Genomic DNA, 27,247 nt, shown 5'->3' on the forward strand with positions numbered 1-27,247 from the left:
GCCGGATATGACGTCATCAAAAACATTTATCAAAAAAATGAAAAAAACGTTCGGGGATTTCATACCCAGGAACTCTCATGTCAAATTTCATAAAGATCGGTCCAGTAGTTTGGTCTGAATCGCTCTACACACACACACAGACAGACACACACACACACACACACACACACACACACACACACATACACCACGACCCTCGTCTCGATTCCCCCCTCTACGTTAAAATATTTAGTCAAAACTTGACTAAATATAAAAAGAGGAAATCTCTTTTTTCTAGGGGGGTTCGCACAGGAGCTTGTATCAAATCGCCGGTCGATCATTATTTACAGTCCACTACTACGACATACTACTACTGTATCGTAGTAGTGGACTGTAAATAATGATCGACCGGCGATTTGATACAAGCTCCTGTGGGGGTTCGGGAGCATGCTCCCCCGAAAATGTTTTAAATGGTACATTAAAATCTGTGCAATCTGGTGCATTCTGAGACTAAAATTCAACTCGTTTGGATCAGGTAAAAAAGACATTCTCCTGACTCCCCTCCCCCCCAAAAAAACCCAACCCAAACCAAAAAAACAACAACCACTTTCACACAACAATGGTAACATTGAAATGGTGCATATTTACGTAATGAACCATGTATCCATAATCCAATACTGGCAATAGTATGATCCAAATGACACCTCAATGCATTGAAGCTCAAAATGACTATTAGTTATCAGGAGTTTTCACCGTCAGCACAATTTAACTCTCAAGCCTCCAGCGTGTGTGTGTGTGTGTGCGTCTGGATGTGTCAGTGTGTGTGTATGTGTCTGGGTGTATGTAAGTGCATGTTTGTGTGTGTGTGTGCGCGCGCGTGTGTGTGTTTGTCCGTGTGTGCGTTAGTATGTATGTGTGTGTGTGTGTGTGTTGAGGGTGGTGTGTGTGTGTATGTGTTTGTGGTTGGGCATGTGTGTGTGTGTATATATATGTGTGTGCATACATGTGTGTGTGTGTGAGTGTGCGTGTGTGTGTCTGTGTGTATTTGTATGCGCGCGCACGCGCGTGTGATTGTGCGAGTATGTATGTGTGTGTGTGTGCGTGTGTGTAGTAAGTGGGTGTGTTCGTGTGCGTGTATGTGTGCGTGTGTGTTTGTGTGTGTGTGTACGTGTGTGTTGTGTGTGCATGTGTGTATGTGCGTGTTAGTGTATGTGTGGGTGTCAGTGTGTTTGTGCTTGTTTATGTGTGTTTGTGTATATATGTGTGTGTATGTGTGTGTGTGTGCGTGTATGCTAATGTGTGTGAGTGAGGGCGCGCGTGTGCATGTGTGGGTGTGTTTGTATACATGTGTGTGTGTGTATGTGTGTTTGTGTGTGTGCACGTGTGCATAGTGCTTTTAGTTATGCGCTATAGAAATCTCCTTAATAAATAAATGCATGTGTGTGTGTGTGTGTCTGTGTGTGTGTGTGTGTGTGTGTGTGTGTGTATATGACGGTGTGTGTGTGTATATGTGTGTGTGTGTGATTGTGCGTGTGTGTGTGTTTGTGCGTGTATGTGTGTGCATGTATGTGTGTGCATGCTAATGTGTGTGAGTGAGTGCGCGCGTGTGCATGTGTATGTGTGTATACGTGTGTGTGTGTTTGTGTGTGTGTGTGTATGTGTGTGTGTTTGTTTGTGTGTGTGTGTGTGTGTGTGTGTGTGTGTATACGCGCGCGTGTGTGCGGAAGGGCGAGGGGGGCGAGAGAGAGACAGATAGAGAGATCGAGAAAGAGAGAGAAAGAGAGAGAGAAAGAGAGAGAAAGAGAGAGACAGAGAGAGAGAGAGAGAGAGAAAGAGAGACAGGTAGAGAGATCGAGAAAGAAAAAGAAAGGGAGAGAGAGAGAGAGAGAGAGAGAGAGAGAGAGAGAGAGAGAGACAGAGAGAAAGAGAGAGAGAGAGAAAGAGAGAGAGAGAGACAGAGAGAGAGAGACTGAAGAGAGACAGGTAGAGAGATCGAGAAAGAAAAAGAAAGGGAGAGAGAGAGAGAGAGAGAGAGAGAGAGAGAGAGAGAGAGAGAGAGAGAGAGAGAGAGAGAGAGAGAGAGAGAGAGAGAGAGAGAGAGAGAGAGAGAGAGAGAGAGAGAGAGAGAGAGAGAGCCCGCGCACACGGGCTTTTTACTCTGAAACATTCACCTTTATTGAATGAAATGAAGACCACAACGCTTTTCCACGGACTCGACAAGAAATCTAACTGTCAAATCTGACCACCAAAAAAAAGAAAAGGAAAGGTCCTGCTTCTCCACGTGGGGTACGAAACTCAAACACACACACACACAGATATCCTGAGGGCCACTGCATACCGTCACCCCTAAAATGTACTCATGGACTGAGCTGTAAGCGATTGGACTCGTCTACTTTTGTCAGTGCGGGTAGGGAGGGCTGTTCCAAGTACAAAGCGACTGTTCGGATGATCGCCCTCAATATACATGCATTGACTCGGCTGTCAGCGAAGAGATGGGTCCATTTACTTGAAAATAGGTAGAGAGGGTAGAATTGAGTTCGCCGCGAACAGTTCGCCGCGAACATAGCGTTTCCTACAACATGAAAACTCTTCGCGAACAGATCGAAACGCTCTATGCAACGCACCTCTGGTGTACACCTACAACATTTTGTGAATCTATTGATTAAGAAACGCTTTTTGTTATGAATTGAACGTAGTTACGGTGAAAAAAACACCAACTTTACAGTAAACGAAATGAAAACCTGTTCTTACATCTCTTGTCTATTCTCCTCTAACACACACACACCCACACACACACACACACACACACACACACACACACACACACACACACACACACACACACACACACACACACACACACACACACACAATTCACGGTACCCAAGTGTGCGGCAACACTGAAAACACCGTACTCAACAGTACAGTACCCTAATGCGTAGTAGTGCGATTGGAAACAATCCTATGACTCCTCATAATTACAATTTTCGAGAACATTACAATTAACTTTGAAAATGACTATTCCCTGACCATTGAAATGTTCATCTAACACGAAGTGGTAAAAAGACCGCACAACAGCACACACACCAGGAGCGGAGCAGTTAAGCCCGAGGGGGGGGGGGGGGGGGGGGGTAACAACCTGGGGTCCAGGGGTCGGTAGAGGTGGGGTAGCGTGGCAACGCCTCGTTGGGGGGTCTGGGGGGCAAAGCCCCCCTCAAGCTGAAGAATTTTAGCTATCTTATAAACAATTTGTGGCTTATCCTTGATTTTAAACATGATGAACTGGTGTCAGCAGCCACTCATTATTTCTTTTAAAGTTAGTATTAAATAATGGCAATTTATCTTCCATGATATCTGCTCCCGACATCATATAGTATGGTTAGAAGAAAGACATGTCGCATAGGAGTGGCAGTTAAAACTGTAGCAAAAATGATACTGATTAAACAATTAACATGCACTTCCCCTGGCTTTACAGACAGAAACAACAACATTCACAAACATTTTTTTTTACAGCCGAGAAAGTGTTCGATATTCGTACACCGGCTTCCTCCCTTCGTCAACTTCATTTAAATCCACACTGCTACGGCAAGGATCACATGTTCGATCTTACAAAGTGGCAAGCATACTGATATATTCATTTCCTTTGACATGTCTCAATCAAAAACTTCCTTGCAGACTGAACACGTAGATATCAGTCTGTAAACAAAAAGATTCTCCCTAGTGCAGACTTTAAAGGCACAGTAAGCCTCCCGTAAACCATCACAGAGCTCCCCAAGCGTCTAAATACAGTACAAGCATACTTCCATTTGAACGCTCACCGAACGGGAACATCCTGGCTGCTTTCTGTCGAGCGTGAGACATTTTCAAAGAATTTATTTTCGTAGACTTGTTCGTCAACAACAACGGCGCCTCGTTTTTGCGCTAGACCTAACTTTTAAAATCTAAATAATAAATTGACAGCTTGTTACACAAACATTCTTTAATCATAAAAGAATTCGTTTTTCATCAAGACAAGATCAGAACAATTCGAAGTTGTGAAAGTTTAAAAAAAAGAAAAGCCCGGAAGCAGGGTCACGCAAGGGTCGTAGCAGACGGTTTATCAGTGCAAATCGCCGTTCCTCTCAACAGTCAAAAGCCATCGCTAGAGTTCTTGTGAACCACAGCCGTTGTTTCGTGCATAAAAAACATGCTATTGTAGATAAGCTCACATCGAGTCGCATTCATGACTAACTGACGACTGCATTGTGAAAAAGGAAAACTGGATCACACGGGTTCACGATGGCTCAGGGGTAAGATAAACCACGCAAAAATAAATTCTTTGAAAATTGTTCGCTCTTTACGGAGGGCACCTAGGATGTTCTCAATTGGTGAGTGTTTAAATGAAAGGGTCTTTGTACTGTGTGTAAAAGCCTGACCGTATCTGAGATGGTTTGCGGGAGGCTTACTCTGCCTTTAACTGTTGATATCAGCCTGTGTACACCGAAAACTGACTCTCCCTTGTAGAGTGAACACGTGTGTCAGTGTGCCTATTCACTGTGCATAACCGTGAGTGCTAAAACTAAATTAGACGCTGTGTAATTTCCAGCTGAAGCAAAACTGATAGACTACACCTCAAAAGCGCAGCAGCTGGCAGCGTTTCTTAACATGATCGCCTTCGAAAGACGCTTTCTTTGCTAGGGAAACCATTGGCTCTGTGCAAGCGCTTTTAAAATGGCGGACACAATGTCAGCCAATGAGCAATGCGATAGAGTTTGGCAGACGAAACCACATTGACTACTAGGGAAGAAATGTTTTTTATGACAACGTCGTAGAATACGATCGTTAAAGGTAATATTTTCAGTCAAATTGTACTTCAAAATGATCTAGAATTGAAATATTTTTTCATCAACCCTAAATTGGTGCAATTAATGCGCTATAACCGCCATATTAAAGAAAGTTTCGTCGGCGAAACTCGAAGAAACCCCAACACTATGGCCGCCATTTTTATCTTGTGTGCACTACCTCATAAAGCTGCCACGCGCGGCGCTGCACAGCCGCGCCTGCCGTGAGAACCGCGCTTCATTGGCGCGACGGTAAAACGTTCACTTGGACGTCTTCGCTGCGAAACGGGCGCCAACACAGGCACTCGTCACGAGGTGGGCGTGGCCTATGGCTGTCACTTGTGATGGACGGGGGGTCTTTTCTTATGGTTTATACAAGGTACTAGTGGTACCCGTGCTACGCACTTTGTGTGCTGCGCATGCGATGTCATTTTGTTGGTTATGTGCTTGTGAAAATGTTGTTTGCACCCCTCCCCCCCCCCCCGCACATTATCCCGCATATAAATTATAATGAATTATATTCTCTTGGTGAAAAATAAAATGTTAACCCTTACACCGGTGCAATTCTGTAACACATGTTACATAGCCACTGGTGAATTAACAGAGAGAAAAATAACAAAAAACAGTCATATAGGTTTTCGCATCAATGGGAGGTAATCGGAACTGACCAAAAAGACTGCGCGACCGCACGCGACTATACAAACAAACAAAATAAAATACAGCAGGTATGGCGTTTGCATGAATCCATGATTACGTCTACATGAACAACAGTGATAAAAGTGCGCATCTCTTCCCAGCCGTGCAGCGCTTTGAAAGTTGGAAGCATTAAAATTTAAACGGGTAAAAAGCCATCGTGAAGATACGAAAAAAAGTATGACGTGTAAAATACTTAATGATTCAAACGCATAGTATAACATATGTAACTGACAACAGAAAATATATACATGGTTCACACACACAATCGAGTGCACACATCCATGCTTATTTAAAGTCATGTACACACACACACACACATACATACATGGCATCAAGCAACACACAATTAAATGACACATATGGAATATGGAAAACGTATAATGGACATGAACATGGCAAGTAATTTACACCGTTACCTACTATAAAATTGATGATATATATATACCACTCACTTGCTATTCGCCTAAAAGCTTGCAGTGTGCTGTGACACATATAAGAAACCAGAAGAAAAAAGGAATTTACTTTGGCGAAAAGAGCATATGCTGCTTATTTTTGTACATAACTGCTATAACTGTATTTTTTCCGAACACTTACATGTAAAAAACATAGAGATATATCTTACCATTTCACTAAGACAGCCAAAATAACGGTCAAATTAAGGGGAGATCATGATGACGTACATGTCTATGGTTGCACCGGGGGAAAATATTTAGTCGCTGGAACCTATAAGGTTATACGGCGACTTATCAGGTGATAATGTTTCGAACTTATCTTTTAAAAATTAAGTAAACAAATCTATGGAATATTTTGGAGTTCCATTAACAGATAAACAGATCTATCTATCTTCTTATATAGGTTTTCGCATCAATGGGAGGTAATCGGAACTGACCAAAAAGACTGCGCGACCGCACGCGACTATACAAACAAACAAAATAAAATACAGCAGGTATGACGTTTGCATGAATCCATGATTACGTCTACATGAACAACAGTGATAAAAGTGCGCATCTCTTCCCAGCCGTGCAGCGCTTTGAAAGTTGGAAGCATTAAAATTTAAACGGGTAAAAAGCCATCGTGAAGATACGAAAAAAAGTATGACGTCTAAAATACTTAATGATTCAAACGCATAGTATAACATATGTAATTGACAACATTGACAACAGAAAATATATACATGGTTCACACACACAATCGAGTGCACACATCCATGCTTATTTAAAGTCATGTACACACACACACACACACACACACACATACATACATGGCATCAAGCATCAAGCAACACACAATTAAATGACACATATGGAATATGGAAAACGTATAATGGACATGAACATGGCAAGTAATTTACACCGTTACCTACTATAAAATTGATGATATATATATACCACTCACTTGCTATTCGCCTAAAAGCTTGCGGTGTGCTGTGACACATATAAGAAACCAGAAGAAAAAAGGACTTTACTTTGGCGAAAAGAGCATATGCTGCTTATTTTTGTACATAACTGCTATAACTGTATTTTTTCCGAACACTTACATGTAAACAACATAGAGATATATCTTACCATTTCACTAAGACAGCCAAAATAACGGTCAAATTAAGGGGAGATCATGATGACGTACATGTCTATGGTTGCACCGGGGGAAAATATTTAGTCGCTGGAACCTATAAGGTTGTGAAAATGTTGTTTGCACCCCCCCCCCCCCCCCCCCCCGCACATTATCCCGCATATAATGAATTATATTCTCTTGGTGAAAAATAAAATGTTAACCCTTACACCGGTGCAATTCTGTAACACATGTTACATAGCCACTGGTGAATTAACAGAGAGAAAAATAACAAAAAACAGTCATATAGGTTTTCGCATCAATGGGAGGTAATCGGAACTGACCAAAAAGACTGCGCGACCGCACGCGACTATACAAACAAACAAAATAAAATACAGCAGGTATGACGTTTGCATAAATCCATGATTACGTCTACATGAACAACAGTGATAAAAGTGCGCATCTCTTCCCAGCCGTGCAGCGCTTTGAAAGTTGGAAGCATTAAAATTTAAACGGGTTTTAGCCATCGTGAAGATACGAAAAAAAGTATGACGTGTAAAATACTTAATGATTCAAACACATAGTATAACATATGTAATTGACAACATTGACAACAGAAAATATATACATGGTTCACACACACAATCGAGTGCACACATTCATGCTTATTTAAAGTCATGTACACACACACACATATACATACATGGCATCAAGCAACACACAATTAAATGACACATATGGAATATGGAAAACGTATATTTGACATGAACATGGCAAGTAATTTACACCGTTACCTACTATAAAATTGATGATATATATATACCACTCACTTGCTATTCGCCTAAAAGCTTGCGGTGTGCTGTGACACATATAAGAAACCAGAAGAAAAAAGGACTTTACTTTGGCGAAAAGAGCATATGCTGCTTATTTTTGTACATAACTGCTATAACTGTATTTTTTCCGAACACTTACATGTAAAAAACATAGAGATATATCTTACCATTTCACTAAGACAGCCAAAATAACGGTCAAATTAAGGGGAGATCATGATGACGTACATGTCTATGGTTGCACCGGGGGAAAATATTTAGTCGCTGGAACCTATAAGGTTATACGGCGACTTATCAGGTGATAATGTTTCGAACTATTTAGTAAACAAATCTATGGAATATTTTGGAGTTCCATTAACAGATAAACAGATCTATCTATCTTCTTATTATTTTAGGTTCGTCTGGGGTAGAGAAATAAAACACACAGCTAGGTTCGTCTGAGGTGCGGTCGCGTGTTTAGTCGAACCGAAAGTTGAAGAAGAACCAATCACAGATCTCTTTCGCCGCGATGTCAAAGTTCAGGTCAAAGTTCACTGTTGTCTGCTCAAATTTGCGAGACAAACCTCTTCAAACTTTGTTCGTGGACAAAATTGGAAGTCGGGACCTAGCGGAATCGATTTCCTGGGTCACGTTGGCATAGCAACCGAAGGAGAAGGCACAAATCCGCGCGGTTTGGTCACAGGAATCGAAAAACCACCGAAAATCCTACCAGTATTATATAGTAGATGATACTGATTCTCTCGACCTCGTCGACAAACTTCGCATTCCTGCCATACACAGCTTAGCAAAGCAAAACAACGGCTATGATAAAATCAAGTATACATTAAACTATCAGGCAGCTACAGATTTATACCAATTAGACGTTGCTACGGCTGTTATTTTGCAAAACGGCACGGATTTTGGCACACAAAAACCCACGTTGTTCTAGACCGAACGGAAGTTACGTATGACTTACTTCCCCTAATAATCAAACCAAGACAACAAGCTGTGCCTTCATTGGCTGAAGGAAAAATATTGCGCGAAATCTGACGTGTAGATCTGTTGTAGATTTGAGAAAACATAAGAAGATTGGTTACGTGTATTTCTTGAATGAAATAGTAAGATTGTTTTTGTTGCTCAAGACTGTTATTTTTATGGAGCTTTTCTCAATGTCTGTCCAAAATTGCGCACCATAAGAGAGAGGGAGGGAGATAGAGAGGAAAGAGAGAAATTTTGTTTTCCATCCACATCAGGTACGGGTTGGTTGTTGATGTAGAACGATAGCAAAGCAGTCAGGTCAGATAATGCACACAGCACGAGACGCATGCAGAGAAGGATATATGGTTCTTGCATGCTTACAGTGTGATCTTTCTTGCTATTTTTCATCAATGAACATAATGCCACAGCAAAACATATTTAACCCAATTGTACTTTATGGTTTATGTTGAGAGTGAAGTTAGGATTTATCTTTTCAAGAAGTAGACTCTGCAGTCGTTCAGGCTATCCAAATAATCTAATTTGCAGGCTTAGATTCCCAGTTAGCTAGCACACAAAGAGCACCAAGTGCAGGCAGTGACATCTGTGTACAGTACAGAGTAGGGCAACCGAGCTTGACCCATCTGTGCAATTATAAGTTGATCAAAATGCTAATCGAATTGATTGAAAATTAAGCAGATAATACCCTCCTGCTGCTTATTTTATGCACACATTTTTTTCAACAAAGTAACTAATTGTTTACAGGTTCTAGTGTTCATCACAAGACATTCTTATTTATATTTTTATTTTCAGAAGCCATATACATGTACTCAGGATCATTCCACATCTCATACCTGCATGTGCATACTTCGAAACCATTGAAGAAGTCACACATGAGTAATTATATCATGATCCTTCATATATATTTATTTCAAATTAAATCTTTCATTAAACACCTCCATATGTTACTAATTCATACCAATGTACAACAATACAATTTAGCAACAACAATATAGAGAAAGACACACTTAACTAATAATCTACATTCACAATTATTACAACACTTCTTTCGACACACACACAAACACATACTGTTTGGAATCATACTGCTAAAGTTGAACGAACACATTTAACAGCAACATGCAAGCATTCATTCTTGTATTCAAGAAACATGCAAGTATACACTCTTCGTTCATCTTTCAATAGACATTTTCCGAAAAAGACTGTGTTTGAGTGTTTATGGAGTAGTTTTATTTCTGGATGGTGAGCCGAGATAAAAAAAATTAAAAAACACACACACACATGTTGATCGTATAATAGTGAACAATAATCATAAAGTGCATATTTTGTGAAAGTGTTGGTGTCGGAAATATGCACGAGGTAGCCCACATTCACTGCCAGCATGATAGTTTGACTGCTGGTTGAAAAAGTTAACACATGATGGTAGTACTCATAAGCTTGGATGTGCAGGTTTTGGCCGTGCGTCATATTTATTTGCAGAAAATGTGTATCGGGACTGTGAGGCTTTTCATCACTTGCCTGGACATTATTATCCCTTGGCATAATTAAGGTTCATAAGGGTCGGCGGTCAATAAAACCCTCAGTAGATTTGTTTCCAAACATCGTCGACTGCAGTGTTGCTCTTAGGCCTAAAGTGTTTTTTTTCTCACTGGTCCACACTTTTTTTTCTGATTTGAAGCACTGTTGTGACCACTGGCTAATCAGCCTGCTGTCCGGTACATTTTGACATGTTGGAGGCCCTCTGATTGAAAATTTTTTGTGATAAATCTTGAAAAAGTTGGCCGCTAAGGTAAATCCACTTCCTCTCCACTGTATAGTTCTTGTCCATCAGACTGTTACTGAAACAAACAGTTCAGAATATCATTAGTGCGTATGGTCCTTAAGCCAAAACACTGCAGCTTTTTTCGTTCACCTCTCCATCTACTTATTTTTTTGCTTTTGTACGTTGTACACTCACTCTCTTATCACACAGAGTTTCTCAAATAAAAAAAGAAACCAGAGGGAACAAGCAAACAAACACCACCACAACCAAGAAGAAGAACAACCTAGCTGAAGACAAGCTGTTTTGCATAAACGCAAACATGTGCATAACTCAAAATGGTAATTAGACAGGTAATTAATCATGTCTAAAAGCCAATTCCTAGAAGTGTGTAAATAGTCAAAGCTCTAACTAAAAATGTAAAATAAAAATGTATCACTAGAAAACACACACACACACACACAAACACACACACACACAAAAACACACACACACACACACACACACACGCACACACACACACAACACACAACACACACACACACGCGCGCGCACACACACACACACACACACACACACACACACACACACACACACACAGATGATCTTGTATTTTCTGATAACATGTCCTAATTAAACCATTGAAGAATAGGTGTCTGAACTTACTCAGAGATGAAGAGTTGACCTTCTGTTGTTATTCCTCAAGAGATTAGTTCTGCTCATGCATGTCGCCTCGGGTTTTCCGTGTTCGGCCTGCATGCAGTTCCCCAAGCATCCGCTGTGTAAACGGATGTCTCTTTGTTACGTCTGTAGCTCCACTGGATATGAGGCTTCTTGTAAAGTTCTTCTGCAATTTGCTGTTACAGCACTATCAGTCATCAATGTAGAATACTCCACCTGCAAAAGTGTCAATACCCCTAATAATTATGTGTCAAATAACTTCTGATTCATAATGTAGATCTACACCCGATAGCCGAAATTGTGTGACTGGACAACTGATGTGTAAACCTGATGAAATATAATCTGTATTTGGTATCACTCGAAAATTGCTGCTTCCATATTCAGCTATGAATCTTTAAATTACAGATTTACCCCTCCCCTTCGCTTTCAAAAATCACATCAATCTGAGAGAGGAAACATAAAATCCCCTAACTTGTCATTTGCTTCTGGTCGTTAGATCTAAATTACAACTGAACTAGGTGCACAGACTGAGTTTGAGATCTACTTGAATGAGTGAGCTGCCATACCCACGCTACCCAATCTCTCTCTCTCTGAGTCTCTCTCTCTCTCTCCCTCTCTCTCTCAGTCTCTCTCTCTCTCTTTCAAATAACCTGCTGAAGGGTTGGGGATACATGTGTTTGGGATTATCTATTCGAAAATTCGCTCACCTTCAAATGTGGACTCCGTTGCGTCTTCAGCAGAACATGGTCAAAACCATGGGTCATATGTTTCGTGACGTTCAACAAAAGGCTTTGAATGAGTTCATCGGCAGTAAACAAACAATTCTCTCATCTCTGCTCGTGGTTGAAACACAACCACAATCCCTGACAAAACAGATGTTCCAGTTTTCGAAAACTATCGGAAGACTTGATGCACTGGTCGACTGGCCGAATCAGCTATATATTTTCTCTGCCGGGTGAATCCATGATTTCCAACTCCATCACAAGGATGAGACAATCTAAATTTATGTTTGCATCCCATTATCTGGAAGTTGCAAGAAGAATCAAGGAATAGGAAAGTTGGCGGTGAACAGACAGATCGACTGACGAACGCCGCTGACAACTTTTTAATTATGCCTGGTCACGGGGTCACATGCGCAGAAAACATGCGCAACCTGTCTGTCGTCTGCTGCAATCTCGGTTTCTGATAACTTCACTAGAGTAAGTGCGCCGGTGTCCGTACCCCTACTATGGAAAGCCGTTTGGCTCATAACTATTACAGCTGTAATTTAAAATAAATACAGCTGTATTTAATGATAAATACAGCTGTATTTAATCATAAATACAGCTGTATTTAAAAATAATTACACCTGTATTTAAAAATATATACAGCTGTATTTATTATTAAATACAGGTGTAATTATTTTTAAATACAGCTGCATTTAAAAATAAATACAGCTGTATTTAAAAATAATTACACCTGTATTTAATAGTAAATACAGCTGTATTTAAAAATAAATACACCTGTAATTACTTTTAGATACAGGTGTAATTATTTTTAAATACAGCTGTATTTATTTTTAAATGCAGCTGCATTTAATAAATGCAGGTGAAATAAATTAGAACTTGAATCGGAAAATGTACGACATGCAAAGCGACAATCTCGTGGAGATACTACTTCCGGTGACGCCACTGGATCAGACCGCCATTGCGTCAATTATTTGTTGCAGTCTGGTAATGAGCCAGAAGAAGTTTTAAGAAGGTAAGCAACGTTTTGTTTGCTTGTTCATTTGTGACTTAATGGAAGAAACAATGCGTGATCTTTGAAACACGGGTACCGGGTCCCGGTTTGATAACCACTGGCAGTGGCAATCAAAGATGGCGTGTAAAAGCAACTTTCTGTGTTTTGGAGTTCATTAAATGTTGGGATGAATATGTCAGGTTTGAGGATGCACATTTCTGTAGGTTCATCTCGGTATTCCACCCCCTCGGCTTTCTGTTGTAAATATTAAGCTGAGCACGGTGATCGAATGTGGAAGCTACGTTTGGTCAAAGGTCACAGAAGATTTGCGTCGTGCAGCGAAGGAAAGAATCGCGATCTTGTTTCCGAATCGGTACCTCTTTGTTTTTCATTAAACCTGTCATTCTGCTTGCTCGGCTTTGTTAGATGTTTGCATATCGTGTTGCTATTTTCTTTGCTTTTATTATTGTTTCTTACTTGTGCTTCGTTTATCGATACAACGCAAGTAATAAAAGTGTTTGGCAATTTTCAGGGAAAATGGAATGCTACTTGTAAGTACAACGCATGGTGTATTCCAGGATATCTGATCAAGAGTTGGATGCGTTGGTGGAACCAATTACTGCTTCCAACAAGCTTACTGGGTCCTTAATGATACAAGCTCGTCTGAAAGGACAGGGGACAGTACTTCAGGTAACTCTTTTGTGCTGAATATTAGAATAGTAAAGCTTCAAAAAGGAATTTTAAACTGTTGAAAAACAACTGAGAAATGGACCAATGTTTCACAGTCACAGATTCTGATTTTAAAGTTAAGTAATACCGTTTTTATATTTAGTCAAGTTTTGACTAAATATTTTAACGTAGAGGGGGGAATCGAGACGAGGGTCGTGGTGTATGTGTCTGTCTGTCTGTCTGTCTGTCTGTGTGTGTGTTTCGATCCATCATACAACGCCGCAGCTATGGAGGTCAATGCGTTGCTTCGGCAGGGCACTGTGGACTCCCCTAGAGTTGTATTTTGGGACCATGATTTTATGTTTTCCGCTGGAAAACAGTTTACGTTACCTGAATTTGCAGCGTCATTTCCTGGGTGATGGTGTGCATCTAGCAAACGTATATTCCCAAGCTTGGGACCTGTTGGCGTAACATATCAAGATCAAGAAGATCAAGCAACGTCAGGACAGGCCAGGTTGTACAAGTCCCTTCGTCAGGCGTTAAACACAGTCGGTTTTTGTGTGATTAAATAATGTTGTAGCCGGGTCAGGTTGCATTGTGCGTTTTGACTGATCAGCTTACAAAGCACGGGTATAGGAACAGGGAATCTTCAAATTGTTTACATTTTCTTTCTTGTTTGATGCGGGTGGGTGGCATTATAAATCGACGGCTCTAAATGGGGTCAACCAGATCGGTAGATGGGAAGTAACTCGAGTTTATGACAGGCTCGTTGTGGATGATGTCCCTTGTCTAAAAACCAGTTCAAGGTGGAATGGTTCTGCGATCAACACGATTGTTGAGTGTTCTGTCAAATCAAGATATCGTGACATGTTTCAACAGTATGTTTCTGTGTTGGTGGATAGTATGGATCAGTGTTTTTCCAGAGTACTTGGAAATAATTTTCAGGTGAGATTCTGATGAACATGTTGGTGTTACGATGCCTTTTCATGTGAGCGTTTGTCAATTCAGAGAATCAGAATATTTGTTCCTGTGGGGGTACTGTATGTCAATTACCTCGGGTGTTTGTCATTTCAGTGAATCAGGAAATATTGGTTCCTGTGGAAGTACTGTTTTGTCAATCACCTGTTATTTTGCCTAGGAGATTCCAAATTTATTTTGATTGTGGTACTGTGGGCTAGGTAATATTTCATGTGGAGGTACTGTTGTCACTTGTGTTGGCTGGTGCCTCACAGATTACAAACACTATTTTGGTTAAAGTACATGTACCGTGGGCTAGGTAATATTTCATGGTGGGGCTGATTTTTCAGAGAATCAGAAAACATGGTTCGCTGTTGTTCTTTTTGTCAAATTAAGCTATAGGGCCTCAGAGATTCCAACATTAGTATGTGGATTTGTTAGCCAGGTATTATGTTGGTGTGTGACAGTTCAGAGAACCATGATGTAATTTCCTGTTGGTGTTCTGTTTGTCATAAATGTATTGAGCCTCAGAGATTCCAAACTCGTTTGGTGGGGGTACTGGGTGCCAGGATTTGAGTTTGACACAGAAAACACAATTGGTTTGAAGTACTTTGGGCCAGATTTTAATCAATTTCTTTGGTTTGTATTTCAGACTCCCAAAATCTGGTGACAACTTCAGAAGTATGGGATATTAAACACCTTTTACAGGCTGAACAGTGAAGGAGTTGTTAACTCCTGCAAGGAGCAGCAGACAAGTTCAAGGCTTATGTGTAATTCTCAGTAATCTGACAAATAAGGCTGTGTTCACATATCCTGTTTTTTATGCACAGGAATATGCCTCCCAGGAGGGCAGCGTCAAGGCGGGTAGCCGAAGTGACCCGAGCCGCTGCAGGTCGGCCGAGGGCCAGCAACCAGACAGCCTCGCAGCGACAACCCGGTGGGTTTGAGTCAGCCACAGCAGGAGGGGAAGAAAGCGCCACTGCTTTGGCCGCGGTATTGGCAGAACTACGCAGGCTGGGGGAGCGGCAAGAGACCTGCCAAGTGGCCATTGTCTCGCTCCAGAAAGACAACCAACGTCTGCAAGAAGCTGTTTCGGGTGATCGTGAGGCCATCGCCTCAACATCGGGATCGATGACAACCGGTACCAGCAATTCTACCCTGTCTGGCTCGGTTGCCAACCTGGTCAACACAATCACAGGTGAGGCAGCCACCCAATTGGTGCCTGTTGTTTTGTTCGTCGAGGATAAAGTTAAACGCAGGATCTGGGGCCCGGGGCGTCAATCCACAATGACAACTGAAAAGTTTCAAATGGAAGCGTGTCAATGTTAATTGTAATTCAATCTGACAATGATCTCTTTCCTGCGTTCATGCGGTTGCAAACAGACCAGAATTGGTTCTGTTCTGTTCACATAGTACTTTGAGTTCACTTACATGCAAGGGTGATGCACAGTATTCCTATGGAGAGAACTTCATCTTTAAGTGTACTTCGATTAACTGAAGATATTCAATTGTTTACTTCAATGTGGGAGGTGTGCAATGTGTAAATACACATCAACTCAGTCAGTAAGATTTATGTGCTGGTGTATGATGCAGAGCTGTCAGCCCCTATGAAGCTTCATGTGTAGCAATCTTGAATTTATAGTGTAGCAAATGGTGTTTATCTTTTAAGTATTGCATCATCTTATAATCCACTGCACCTACATGTTTATATGTCAAGACACAAATGTTGCAATAACTGTGTTCAGACAAGAAAACAGCAGCAGGAACAAATGAACATTGTAGAGTGTCTGTATAACGAAGTAGCATTTTCTGTTTTACAAGTAGCATGCTACATCGAAAGCGTAATAGTCTGCAGCTCTAATTGGGCCACTAATGCGGCATGGTGCTTTTGGATTCCACAAGTTATTTTGCATGTTGTTTTTAAGGCAAATATGTCAGAAGCTCCTAAAGAACTTTAGTGGGTAAGCCTGTGACATTGTTGTCCACATAGAGAATACTATATGGTTTCCTATGAAATACCAGTTTTACACAAGTTGTGCTTTTAAATATTAAACTGCGAACAATATTTCAAAACACTAGTGTAAAACTGGTATCAAACAGGAAGCCATGTAGTATTCTGTTTATCCTACATACAGGGTTCGTACAGGTCATGGAAAGTCATGGAATTTGATTTTTAATTTTCCAGGCCTGGAAAGTCATGGAATTTCAATTCAAGTCATGGAATTTCAATTCAAGTCATGGAATTTAACATAAATAAGAAAGAAAAAAAATTAACCTTTAGCACGCCAGCTTTCTTTCGAGTTGTTTCTTGACAACAAAAAGTATGCGGAATTGGAACGAATTACCAAGGAAGATCTTCGCAATGAACTGTGTATCGCGGTGAAAAAAATGACAGTTCGTCAAGTCACAGTGTTAGTGACGGTTATGAAACGGAATTTACGAAAGTGCAGATGGATACAAACAGTGGCTGGTCCAGTTTAGTGAAATGACAGGACCAGCAAACATTACCGATAATCTGACTGCGTAGCAAATGCTTGACTTGCTTGTCAAAGAGACACTGCGTAGAAACTGACTCAAATTCAGTGCAAAGCAAGCCAGTGTCAAAACTGGCAGTGACAAGATGTAAAAAGTTTGCGTGTTCGGAAATGGCGACCTGTGGATCTAGTCATGGAAAATGTTATTGAGGCTCATGGAAAAGTCATGGAATTTTGTTTCTAAAAACCAGTGGGGACCCTGTACATACTGTTGCATGTTCATTGCTGTAAATGTCCCTTTGTCGAAGCGCCCAGATTGAAGAAGCTTAAAAATTGAACCTGGATCTCTCCGAATGCCTCGTGTAATCTTTAATGTCAAAGCAAGGAAATGTCACTGGTGTGGTGTTTACGTTCTTAAAATTCTTCCGAGTGTTCAAAGAAGGACGCTTGTTTCGGTATTGGAGGCAGTGAAAAATCAGGTCCTTGTCAGACAAGACCTCTTTACACATGCAATGTAGAGTGAATGGTATTGTTATGACATGAGTGGTATGTCACGTTAGTGTAATAAGTTGTATTCTTACACGCTCCACAAAGGCACAGAGTACGGGGAGCCATCCAGCGGGTTGATCCTGGTGGAGTAGCTGTCAGAGCTTTGGCGTTGAGGCCCACGAGACGTCGTCTGTACCAAGTATCAGGACCAAACGCTCTCTGGCATCTAGACGGATACCACAAGTTGATATCGTGAGTACAGCTACAAATACATACACTGGGCACAAAAAAATCCTTTTTAAAAATTTGGTGAATGTTGAGTGTGTCCGGTGGTGGGGAGGATGTTAGGGGTTGTGCCAGTTTGAACATGGAATTTGAGTGGATTGATACAGGTGGCATAAGGAATTCTCTTAAACATTATTTTATGACGCTGGAATCTTTCTTTTAAGACCTACATAACCCTGAGATAATAAGGTCTTATAATGGGGGTAAACTTACAGAGGTTATGAGCAGAATATCTTAGAGAACAGCATACCTGCCAATTGCTACGATTTTGGCGCAGCATGCTCCGATTTTGCAGGAATTGCTACGCTGCTACTCTAAGCCCTGAGCTGCTACGCTAAAAAAAAAAAAAATGACAAGCGTGCAAAATGTTCACTTATTGCTTGACAATCAACAATGAACATTGCATAACTAGTCGAGTACCGATGGCTGGGAACCACTCCGTTATGACTCGATATTGTCCACGTGACTTGCTTAGCAAATCGTGAATTTTATTGCAAGCATTCGCATTTCCGGTGACTCTATGCGCCAATTGTGAATTTGATTAGAATATGAGACTGTGCCAAAAGGTCAGGTGTCATGTCTACTGTCCCGAATGACACACGATTGCTGACATTTCACCATTGCCAACAGAATAAACAAATAAGAAATAGGTAGAAAATGAATGTGAAAACTGACTTTAATTGTTGATCAGTATTTTCTATACCACTAACAAATAATCTACTTGCACATAGCTGTTTGGCAAATGTATGTTGCATGGGACACACTGACATGAAAGTGGAAGATGTTTTTCCCTCTAGAGAAACTACATATCAAGTTACACTTTTTGTGCTCTTCCATTCCAGTTGGCAATCAATTGTTAACGCATGTTATTAGAAAAAATAGAACGAAAACAGATTAGATAGAATGAAAAATGTACTGGTGATGTCATTTGGGACATACTGACATGAAAACGTCACCTTTTGGCACAGTCTCATATGCAATGCACTTGTTAAGTTGTAAGCTGTGCACAGTGACGGTGTTAGAAGTGGAAACTGGAGGGAGACAGGATAAAAACGGGGAAACGTAAGGGTGGTGAAGATTATGGTGCAAGTTCCACGCCGATGCGGGCAAATCATTTTCAACGATTTTTGCCGAAGAATTCGACAGACTTTGCGTGTATAGGTAATAATACCTGCTATTCCGACTTGGTTGTGTGACAGACGTTTTCTTCCACACGAGATTACGTTGATTGTCTAAATCTACTTTTTGACGGAAGTGGCCGAACAACTGTGAATGACGTCTCGTTATATGGGAATGACGTCACAGTCATCGTCACAGTCTGTATCTTTTGAAGCATCTCATTCTTCATGACGTCTTTCTGTGTCTGCATCCGCAAAATGTTTGTTCATTCCGGAATCTTTGTCATCTATGTTCAGAACTCTGTCCTTATAGTGTCAGACAAACAGGCCTCCTGAGCGAACCACTTTCCAAGGGAACTTAAATTCGCGTATGGAAACAGTACTGTCGTCTGGGGTGCCGTTTTCAGTATTCTGAGCGTTGAAGAATCTGTAAAGAGAAGAAACGATAACAGCAGGAGAAATAAAAGTCGTGTGTGCATTTTATGTTTTTTTGGAGTGACGATTTTGAGTTTGAATCCGTTCTTGCCATGCTCCTAAAGCGTGTAACATACAATCTTGCATACGTTTGCTTTAGTAGTGGCAAAGAAGGAAAGCGTGTGACATTGAACTATGTTTAGACGGTTGTAATGTCGTAGAGCTCTCAGAATCTTACAAACGTTTTTGATGGCATTTTAAATGCGGGCTTGCGATTCAAATTTAAGATTATGCGAGTGCTATGCTTATAAACACCAATTGCAACTCTGACATTGGGTGAAAGTTCCAAAATGCTACTCTTTGGGCTTCACAGGGGTTGGCAGCTATGAAACAGGGTCTTGAAAATGTCTTGTTTGGGATCGTAAAAGGAAGGGCGTCTTCTAAGGGGTAGGTGGGTAACGAAGGTGAGTCGTGTGCAAGTATTTTCTTTTCTTTTCTTTTTATTTTGTCATTTTCTGGATATGTAATGAAAGACTGGTCCATTGATGATTTCCCCACGGAATACAAAACATATTCTGGTTATACCTTACCATTTCTACTGGGTGGTTATTTAAATTTGGTTGCTTTGTGTTTTTTTTAACAATAAACACCCCTTCAAGTTAACAGAGAAATAAGCAGAGGGGGGAATACTTTTCGGTGAATACCAAGCTACCTAGTCCTAACAAATAACCACCCAGCAACCAGTCTGAATCCTCGATAGCTCATAGGTTGAGAAACCACACTGTGTGGTCACTGCTTGGTGACTGAAAAGTTCTGAATGCTCAAATATTCGAAAGAGGAAAGAGCTCATACATACTGCATTTACACTATTCATTTCAGGTTTCAACACACAGAATCCAATATAAGATCCATAAGTTTGGTTGTTTTCTAAATCAAAATCTACGTTGTACCAGACACAAGGTCTCAAGGCAAGTAACTCTCATATTTTGTGTAGAAAATAGAGTTGTTCCCATTTTGCATTTGTACAAATAAAAAGACAGTAATCTGTAGGTCAATTATATTTCACTTCATAAATAGAACTTTTTTTCCCGAGATACTTAAACATGAAAAGAACGCAAAAATATTTGCCTTATCGTCTTAGCAGAACAACTATGTACTTTATTTTATTCGAAATTAAATTAACTGCTATAAAGAGTTTGCAGAATTGCGCAATTTTCACAGAACTCTTCAACCATGGATTAATCACATGCTTGTGCAGGTAGACTGGCTGAGTGAATAATACTTGATCAAAATAATTATGTGTGCTGTGGGCAGGCTGTCTGTCTGTCCAAGGACAAAAAATGTAACGTTGAGCTGTTATCTCAGAAGTTTATACAGCTAGACCTCTGAAACTTTGCACACTTTTAGGGTTTGATGATTTCACGAAGTGACCCCAGTTTCGTTGACCCTCATCAAATTTTGGGGTCACAGCGGGGTCATGTTCGTTTAATAAAAACTTAACGTTGATGTTATCTCAGATGTGTTTTTAGCTAGAGCTTTAACCCTTAGGCTGGTTGTCGCGACACTTTACGTATACTGTCACCTGGTTGTCACGACATATGTCGCGCTATTGGCTCAGTCTGTTTGGTCGGTTCCGATTACCTCCCATTGATGCGAAAACCTATATGACTGTTTTTTGTTATGTTTCTCTCTGTTAATTCACCAGTGGCTATGTAACATGTGTTACAGAATTGCACCGGTGTAAGGGTTAATAGTACGCACACTTCTAGGTTTTGATAATCTACCAACTTGACATAAGATTGTGGGCGGGGATGTAGCTCAGTCGGTAGCGCGCTAGATTTGTATCCAGTTGCCTGCTGTCAGCGTGAGTTCGTCCCCACGTTCGGCGGGAGATTTATTTCTCGGAGTCAACTTTGTGTGCAGACTCTCCTCGGTGTCCGAACACCCCCGTGTGTACACACAAGCACAAGACCAAGTGCGCACGAAAAAGATCCTGTAATCCATGTCAGAGTTCGGTGGGTTATAGAAACAAGAAAATACCCAGCATGCTTCCTCCGAAAGCGGCGTATGGCTGCCTAAATGGTGGGGTAAAAACGGTCATACACGTAAAATTCCACTCGTGCAAACCACGAGTGCACGTGGGAGTTTCAGCCCACGAACGCATAAGAAGAAGAAGACGACATAAGGTTGATTGACCTTCGTCACAGCCCACTTCGTCAACATCACGGGCCAAAGAATCTAGACACAGCCATCGTCGAACGCTGAAGAAGAAGAAGATTGACCTTCGTCAAGTTTTGGGGTCACAGGGGGTCATGTTCGAATCAAAATATCTTAACATTGATGTTATCTCAGGTGTTTTTGAAGCTTGAGCTTTGAAACTTTGAACACTTGAAGGATTTGATCATCTACCTACGTGACCCTAGTTTGGTTGATCCCTGTCACATTTTGGGGTCACAGTGGGGTCAAGTTTGTAAAAGCTTTACATTGCGGTTTTCTCAGTTATTTTTATTAAATTTCACTGAATTGTATGTGTTATTAACCAGCAGACATTACCAAAATTTTGCTTATTTTTATCAAATTTTAGAGTCCCAGCAGTTAGTGGAATCCTCCTTTTAAGACCTACAAGACCCTTAAGGCTTATGGACATGACGAAGAAAAGTCATATAAAGCAATTGCTTTTCTTGATTTATTTCTTTGCAAAATTGAAGAAAGGTGGATTAAATGGGTTACACACCTTTTCTCAATGATATATATTAAAAATAATGGTCTTGATTCTCGGTCATGAAAAAGCACTTTGACCATTACTTTTTAATATTTACTGAGCATGTTACCTGTACTTATTTCCCAATAACTCTTTAATCAGAATTTGTGTGGTGAAATCACATATGGAAACGGATCTCTGTTTGTTATATTGCAGGTGGAAAATGGTGATTCATGGGGCAATCGATGGCTTTAGCCGGGCCACTACCTTCCTCCATGCCACCGAAACAACAGGTCAGAGACCGTTCGGGATCTGTTTTTGGGTGGAACCCAACGCTTTGGACTCCCGTCAAGAGTCCGCATGGACCATGGTGGCGAGAATCTGGATGTCGTCGCCCTCATGAATGAACACCGGGGAGAAGGGAGAGGCAGTGCGATGCAAGGCCGCAGTGACCATAACCAAAGGATCGAGCGTCTCTGGCTCGACGTCTGGAAAGATGTGGTGAACCCTTACCATGACCTGTTTACTGCAATGGGAACACCACAGGCAGAAGGTGGTCTGGGGATACTGAACATGGACAATCCCATTCACTTGTGGGCCCTCCACTATGTTTTTCTGCCCAGGCTGAACCGGTCCCTACAGTGGATTGTGGAACAGAAGAACCACCAACCCCTGAGGACAGAGCGCAACAGAACTCCCCTGCAGCTCTTCTTCAGGGGGATGCTGGAGAGACGAGCCAGCACATCCACAGCAGTACAGGACTTCTGGAAAGGGAGAAGCCTTCAATCGATAATCGAGGACCATCCTTTGCCAGACAGTCGTTAGGATGTGCCTGCCACGGCTTGCCCCCTCTCTGAGGAACAGCTCGTGCAACTAACGGAGCGCATTGACCCTCGGAGTGGGCCACCCACCGATCAACATGGTCAGATGTTGTTCTCCAGTTCGTTGCCAACATGCTCGAGTAAAAAAAAAGTTAGCTTGTGGACACCCCAAACCTGAAGTGTATAGCAGACCTGTGAACCCATACGATTTTGCCATATTTTGTACGCTTGATTGTCCAGACTACAAGCAGATTGGTCAGTGGAATCACAAGAAAAATTCATTGTCTACTTTTATTTACAAGCGCATTCCAAAGCCGATCCAGTGTTTTGACACATGATTACTGCTTTTGTCAATGAAAGAAGCATTCGTTTTAAATTGTAAACTTATTAGGCTACTTGCCCTATCCGCTCCAGCCACGTAATCGTGCAATAAATCTGCAATATCTTGCATGGCGTTGGGAGGTGTGCCTCAATTTGCGGGTTTGCTTTGAGACCTCAGAGTAAGGATGTGTCTGGGTGCAGACACTTCGCCTTCAAAAAAGTTAATTTGCACTGAGCAGCATTGGGCGGCAACAATGAAAGCCTCAAAAACAATCATAAAGTTTGTTCAAAGTACCAAGCATGGTAGAAGGTATAAGCAACTGTTTTTTTCAAATTGGTTTAAATCTGCGCTCTAATTCTAAACCAATCTTTGTAAAGTGGAAAGTCATTCAAATAAAGCGAAATTATGTCCGCTGTGTATTTTATTATTTTTAAACACAGGTACTGCACCACGAAAACAATATTGTTAAAAAAACAAAACAAATATGTACACTTTGTGAAAGAAAGTTGTAAAGAAAGTTTTACACAATGATTTGCCATTAGGTTACCTGTTTAATTGCACCAAACAGACATGGGATTCTTCCGTAAAATTACGGAATTCCGTAAATTTTTAGGCTCCAGGGACCATTCTTGAGATTCGTGCAAATCCGCTGAGAAAATGTTGGGGTATATGTAGGTAAAGACCCAAGTTTTTCGGCCGGTCCGCTGATCGCGACGCTCCATTCCATACTATTCTTGAACGGTTGGTTCCTAAAACGGTCAGACTGTTGCTGGTCGATCCGTATGGGAACGCGCTCTGTGTCTTTGTATGACGGCTTACTTGTGCCAAAACCTAGGGTTATCGTTTTCACGTGAAAATTAGTAATTAACAGTGTTAATTACTAATTTTCATTTTTGCCTCGTTTTCGGTCACAGTAGTCGGATTTTAAGAGTCCGCACTGAGAGGCTTCAACGTCCGGCAAACATCACTCTCAAACTATTTCTAAAATATCTTTTAACAGAAGGCCTTATCGAGCAAGTTATTCGACGGGAAGATGCATGTCACTGTTTTCTACAATAGCGCTATCCTAAAAGTTGTTTTGGGTATCTTAGAAAAGAATAATCGACCCCAAAAACTTTCGAATCGAAGCTGTTCGTAGCAGACGGACTTTTGATCGGCTGTGGTCTCACACTTTCACAGATATCTTTCAATATAATTCCTTAATCGACAAGTTGTCAGGCAGACAGCTGTACTTCATATTTGTTTCCACTACCACACTCATACATTTGCTTAAAAGTGTATTAGGGAAGGACAATCAATCCGAAAATGTTCGAACCGAGAGAGGAAAAATGGCGGCCGGTCGGACATGTGCAAAAGGTCCGACGACTAGCAGACGGATCTCTTCATCGAGACTCGCACACTTTCACAAATATCTTTCGATAGAATTCGTTATTCAACAAGTTTTCGGACAGACAGTTGTATGTCACGGTTATCTACACATGCGCTCAGCTCTTAGTGTTAATTTAAAGAACTATGGACCAGAAAAGTTTCGAATCGAAGGATGTTTTGCTCTGGCAGGTGAAACAGTCGCGCATGCGCATTGAGCCCCCACAGTCACGAGGTACAAGAAAATTAGTAATTAACGCGTGAAAATTACTAATTTTTAGTTTTGGCACTAGTAAGCCGTCAGGAAGCGAGCCAAAACTGAAAATTAGACATTAACACTAGAAAATTAGTAATTAACATGTGAAAATTGCTAATTTTCACGTCAGAATTGTAATTTTCTCGTGAAAATTAGTAACTTTCACGGGTTAATTACTAATTTTTAGTTTTGGCGCTAGTAAGCCGTCATATCTTTGTCTCCTACAGTCACCGTTTCAACGTAGCTATCGGGGATTCAGTATAAGCTAAAGCATACCGTATGAGAATGATTCGGCGCCATTTTTACATCGCTTCGAGCCACTTGCCAAAATGATGAGGAAGCTAAAGCGAGACGAAACCGTTCTATCCCGGGAAATTGACCAGCAGAAGTACAAGAAAAATCTCTGGAGATTCGACTGGCTCGATGAAGTTGTATCATTGAGCTGGAAATACGAGAAAGGCCAGAAGACACAAGACGTGAAACTGAAAGTTGGCGATGCTTTTGCTAAAATCAACTTGCCGGGAAAAACTTAGTGCACTTTGTGCAACGATGTTAATGTTATCAACTACGGTTCCAATGGAAAGACTGCCCTCAAAAGCCACTTGAAAAGCAACAAGCACCTGACTATCCTGAAAACCCAGTCGTGTAATCAGTCACTGGGGTCGTTTGGCACCGACGAGGTAAGAACATTGAAACCACACCGTCACACGCCACCACCCCCCCCCCCCCCATCCCCGCCTCTCTCTCTCTCTCTCTCTCTCTCTCTCTCTCTCTCTTTCTCCTCCTCCTCCTTATTTTGAGTCTTAGCGTAAAATTAATTTGAGAAACATGGGAAGGAAGAGAAAGGGAGGGGGGCTATGATTAAGCTGAAATATGCATTTCAGGGCCATTTTTGTGTGTCTAAAATACTAAAAACCTTCAACTTCTGGGGGCTTTGCCCCCAGACCCCGACCAGGGGCGTTGCCCCTGGACCCTACTGGGGGCCTTCTGCGGCCCCCAGACCCCCACTTTTTTTTTCCTTAATTATCACTTTTTCTGAATCCCATGTCTCATTGTCTGACCAAATTTCTTTTCATGTATCTATAGTATACAGGGGCGGACGAGGGGGGGGTTTCTGGGGTTTCCGGAAACCCCCCCCCAGCCAAAAAATAAAAATATTTTTGTGTGTTTTTTTGGGTTGAGTTTCAATTTTGTGGGTATTAATCAGTGACAAAATCTGCTGCCTGGAACTGGTAATGATCATCCTCAGAATGCACCAGCTTGCACCATTTTGCATCCTTTTTTTCAAAATTTTCCGGGGGGGCATGCCCCCGGACCCCCCTAGCAAGCTAGGCGCTTCGCGCCGTCGGCTCGGCGCTTCGCGCCTTCACACCCATATCTTCACAATATACTTTTGGAAACCCCCCCCATAAAATGAACTGATCCGCCCCTGGTATAGATTTATAAGGTTGAAAATTGCTGAAAGTTTTTAAAACAGACTATTGTTTTTGAAAAAGACCTTAGTGTATTTTTAGGTTTATTGATGCTAGATATATTTATATATATATATATATATATATATATATATATGGCTTGCCCAATCCAACGTATAAAGGAACTCATTGTTATTCAGCCATTAACCTTCGCCGGCACTCGTTATCGACTACACACGGACGCATTCGTGGGGCCGTGCAGACCCATGCTTCTCAAAGAAGGAAAAATGTGCATATCCTTCCGTGGCACTCGTGGGGCCGTGCAGACCCATGCTTCTCAAAGAAAGAAAAATATGCATATCCTTCCGTGGCACTCGTGGGTCCGTGCGGACACAGAAGGGTGTTTGATGCAAATATCTCTTAAACGAGTTGGAATTTTTTAATGAGCTTTTAGAAATGCCTCAGACACCTAAAAAGCTATCATCTCCTAAAAGCTCATTAAATTTCAGTGATAATTAATTAATTAATTAATGGTCAAATTTAGACTGCACAGGGTATTTGGTAAAATATTATGGGTCTGCATGGCCCCACGAGTGCCACGGAAGGGTTTGCACAATTGTCCTTCTTTGAGAAGTATGGGTCCGCATGGACCCACGAGTGCCTCGGAAGGGTATACACGCTTTTCCTTCTTTGAGAAGTATGGGTCCGCACGTCCCCACGAATGCTTCCGTGTGTAGTCTAAATTTGACCATTAATTAATTAATTAATTAATTAATTATCCCTGAAATTTAATGAGCTTTTAGGAGATGAAAGCTTTGTAGGTGTCTGAGGCATTTCTAAAAGCTCATTAAAAAATTCCAACTCGTTTAAGAGATATTTGAGACAATGACAAAAGGTGACGTTTTCATGTCAGTATGTCCCAAATGACATCACCAGTACATTTTTCATTCTATCTAA

At 41.2% G+C, this 27,247-nt stretch overlaps 1 protein-coding gene and 1 long non-coding RNA gene across 5 annotated transcripts in view; one reads left to right on the forward strand and one right to left on the reverse strand.

Annotated features, from left to right (window-relative positions):
• Positions 1-9,641: 9,641 nt before the first annotated feature.
• On the reverse strand, positions 9,642-12,477 carry LOC138970296 (uncharacterized). Its single transcript, XR_011456878.1, has 3 exons — positions 11,996-12,477; positions 11,274-11,504; positions 9,642-10,686 (listed from the first exon to the last, which is right to left on the reverse strand). It is a non-coding gene; the product is annotated as an uncharacterized lncRNA (long non-coding RNA).
• Positions 12,478-12,998: 521 nt separating this feature from the next.
• LOC138970714 (uncharacterized) overlaps positions 12,999-27,247 on the forward strand; it is a 302,337-nt gene continuing 288,088 nt past the window's right edge. Inside the window, exons 1-4 of one of the 4 annotated variants that reach the window (XR_011457054.1) lie at positions 14,231-14,621; positions 15,464-15,831; positions 17,702-17,848; positions 22,331-25,635. Coding sequence is in view for 2 of the 4 variants with exons in the window: in XM_070343201.1 (XP_070199302.1) it covers positions 14,488-14,621; positions 15,464-15,831; positions 17,702-17,748 (549 nt within the window). In the remaining 2 variants the exon portion in view is untranslated. Of the gene's footprint in view, positions 13,698-14,230; positions 14,622-15,463; positions 15,832-17,701; positions 22,267-22,330; positions 25,636-27,247 lie in introns of those variants that run through there. The other 3 variants (XM_070343202.1, XR_011457053.1, XM_070343201.1) reach the window with 3 other exon arrangements.

The sequence above is a fragment of the Littorina saxatilis genome, linkage group LG7 (genome assembly GCF_037325665.1).
Source record: "Littorina saxatilis isolate snail1 linkage group LG7, US_GU_Lsax_2.0, whole genome shotgun sequence".
Taxonomy (NCBI): Eukaryota; Metazoa; Mollusca; class Gastropoda; order Littorinimorpha; family Littorinidae; genus Littorina; species Littorina saxatilis.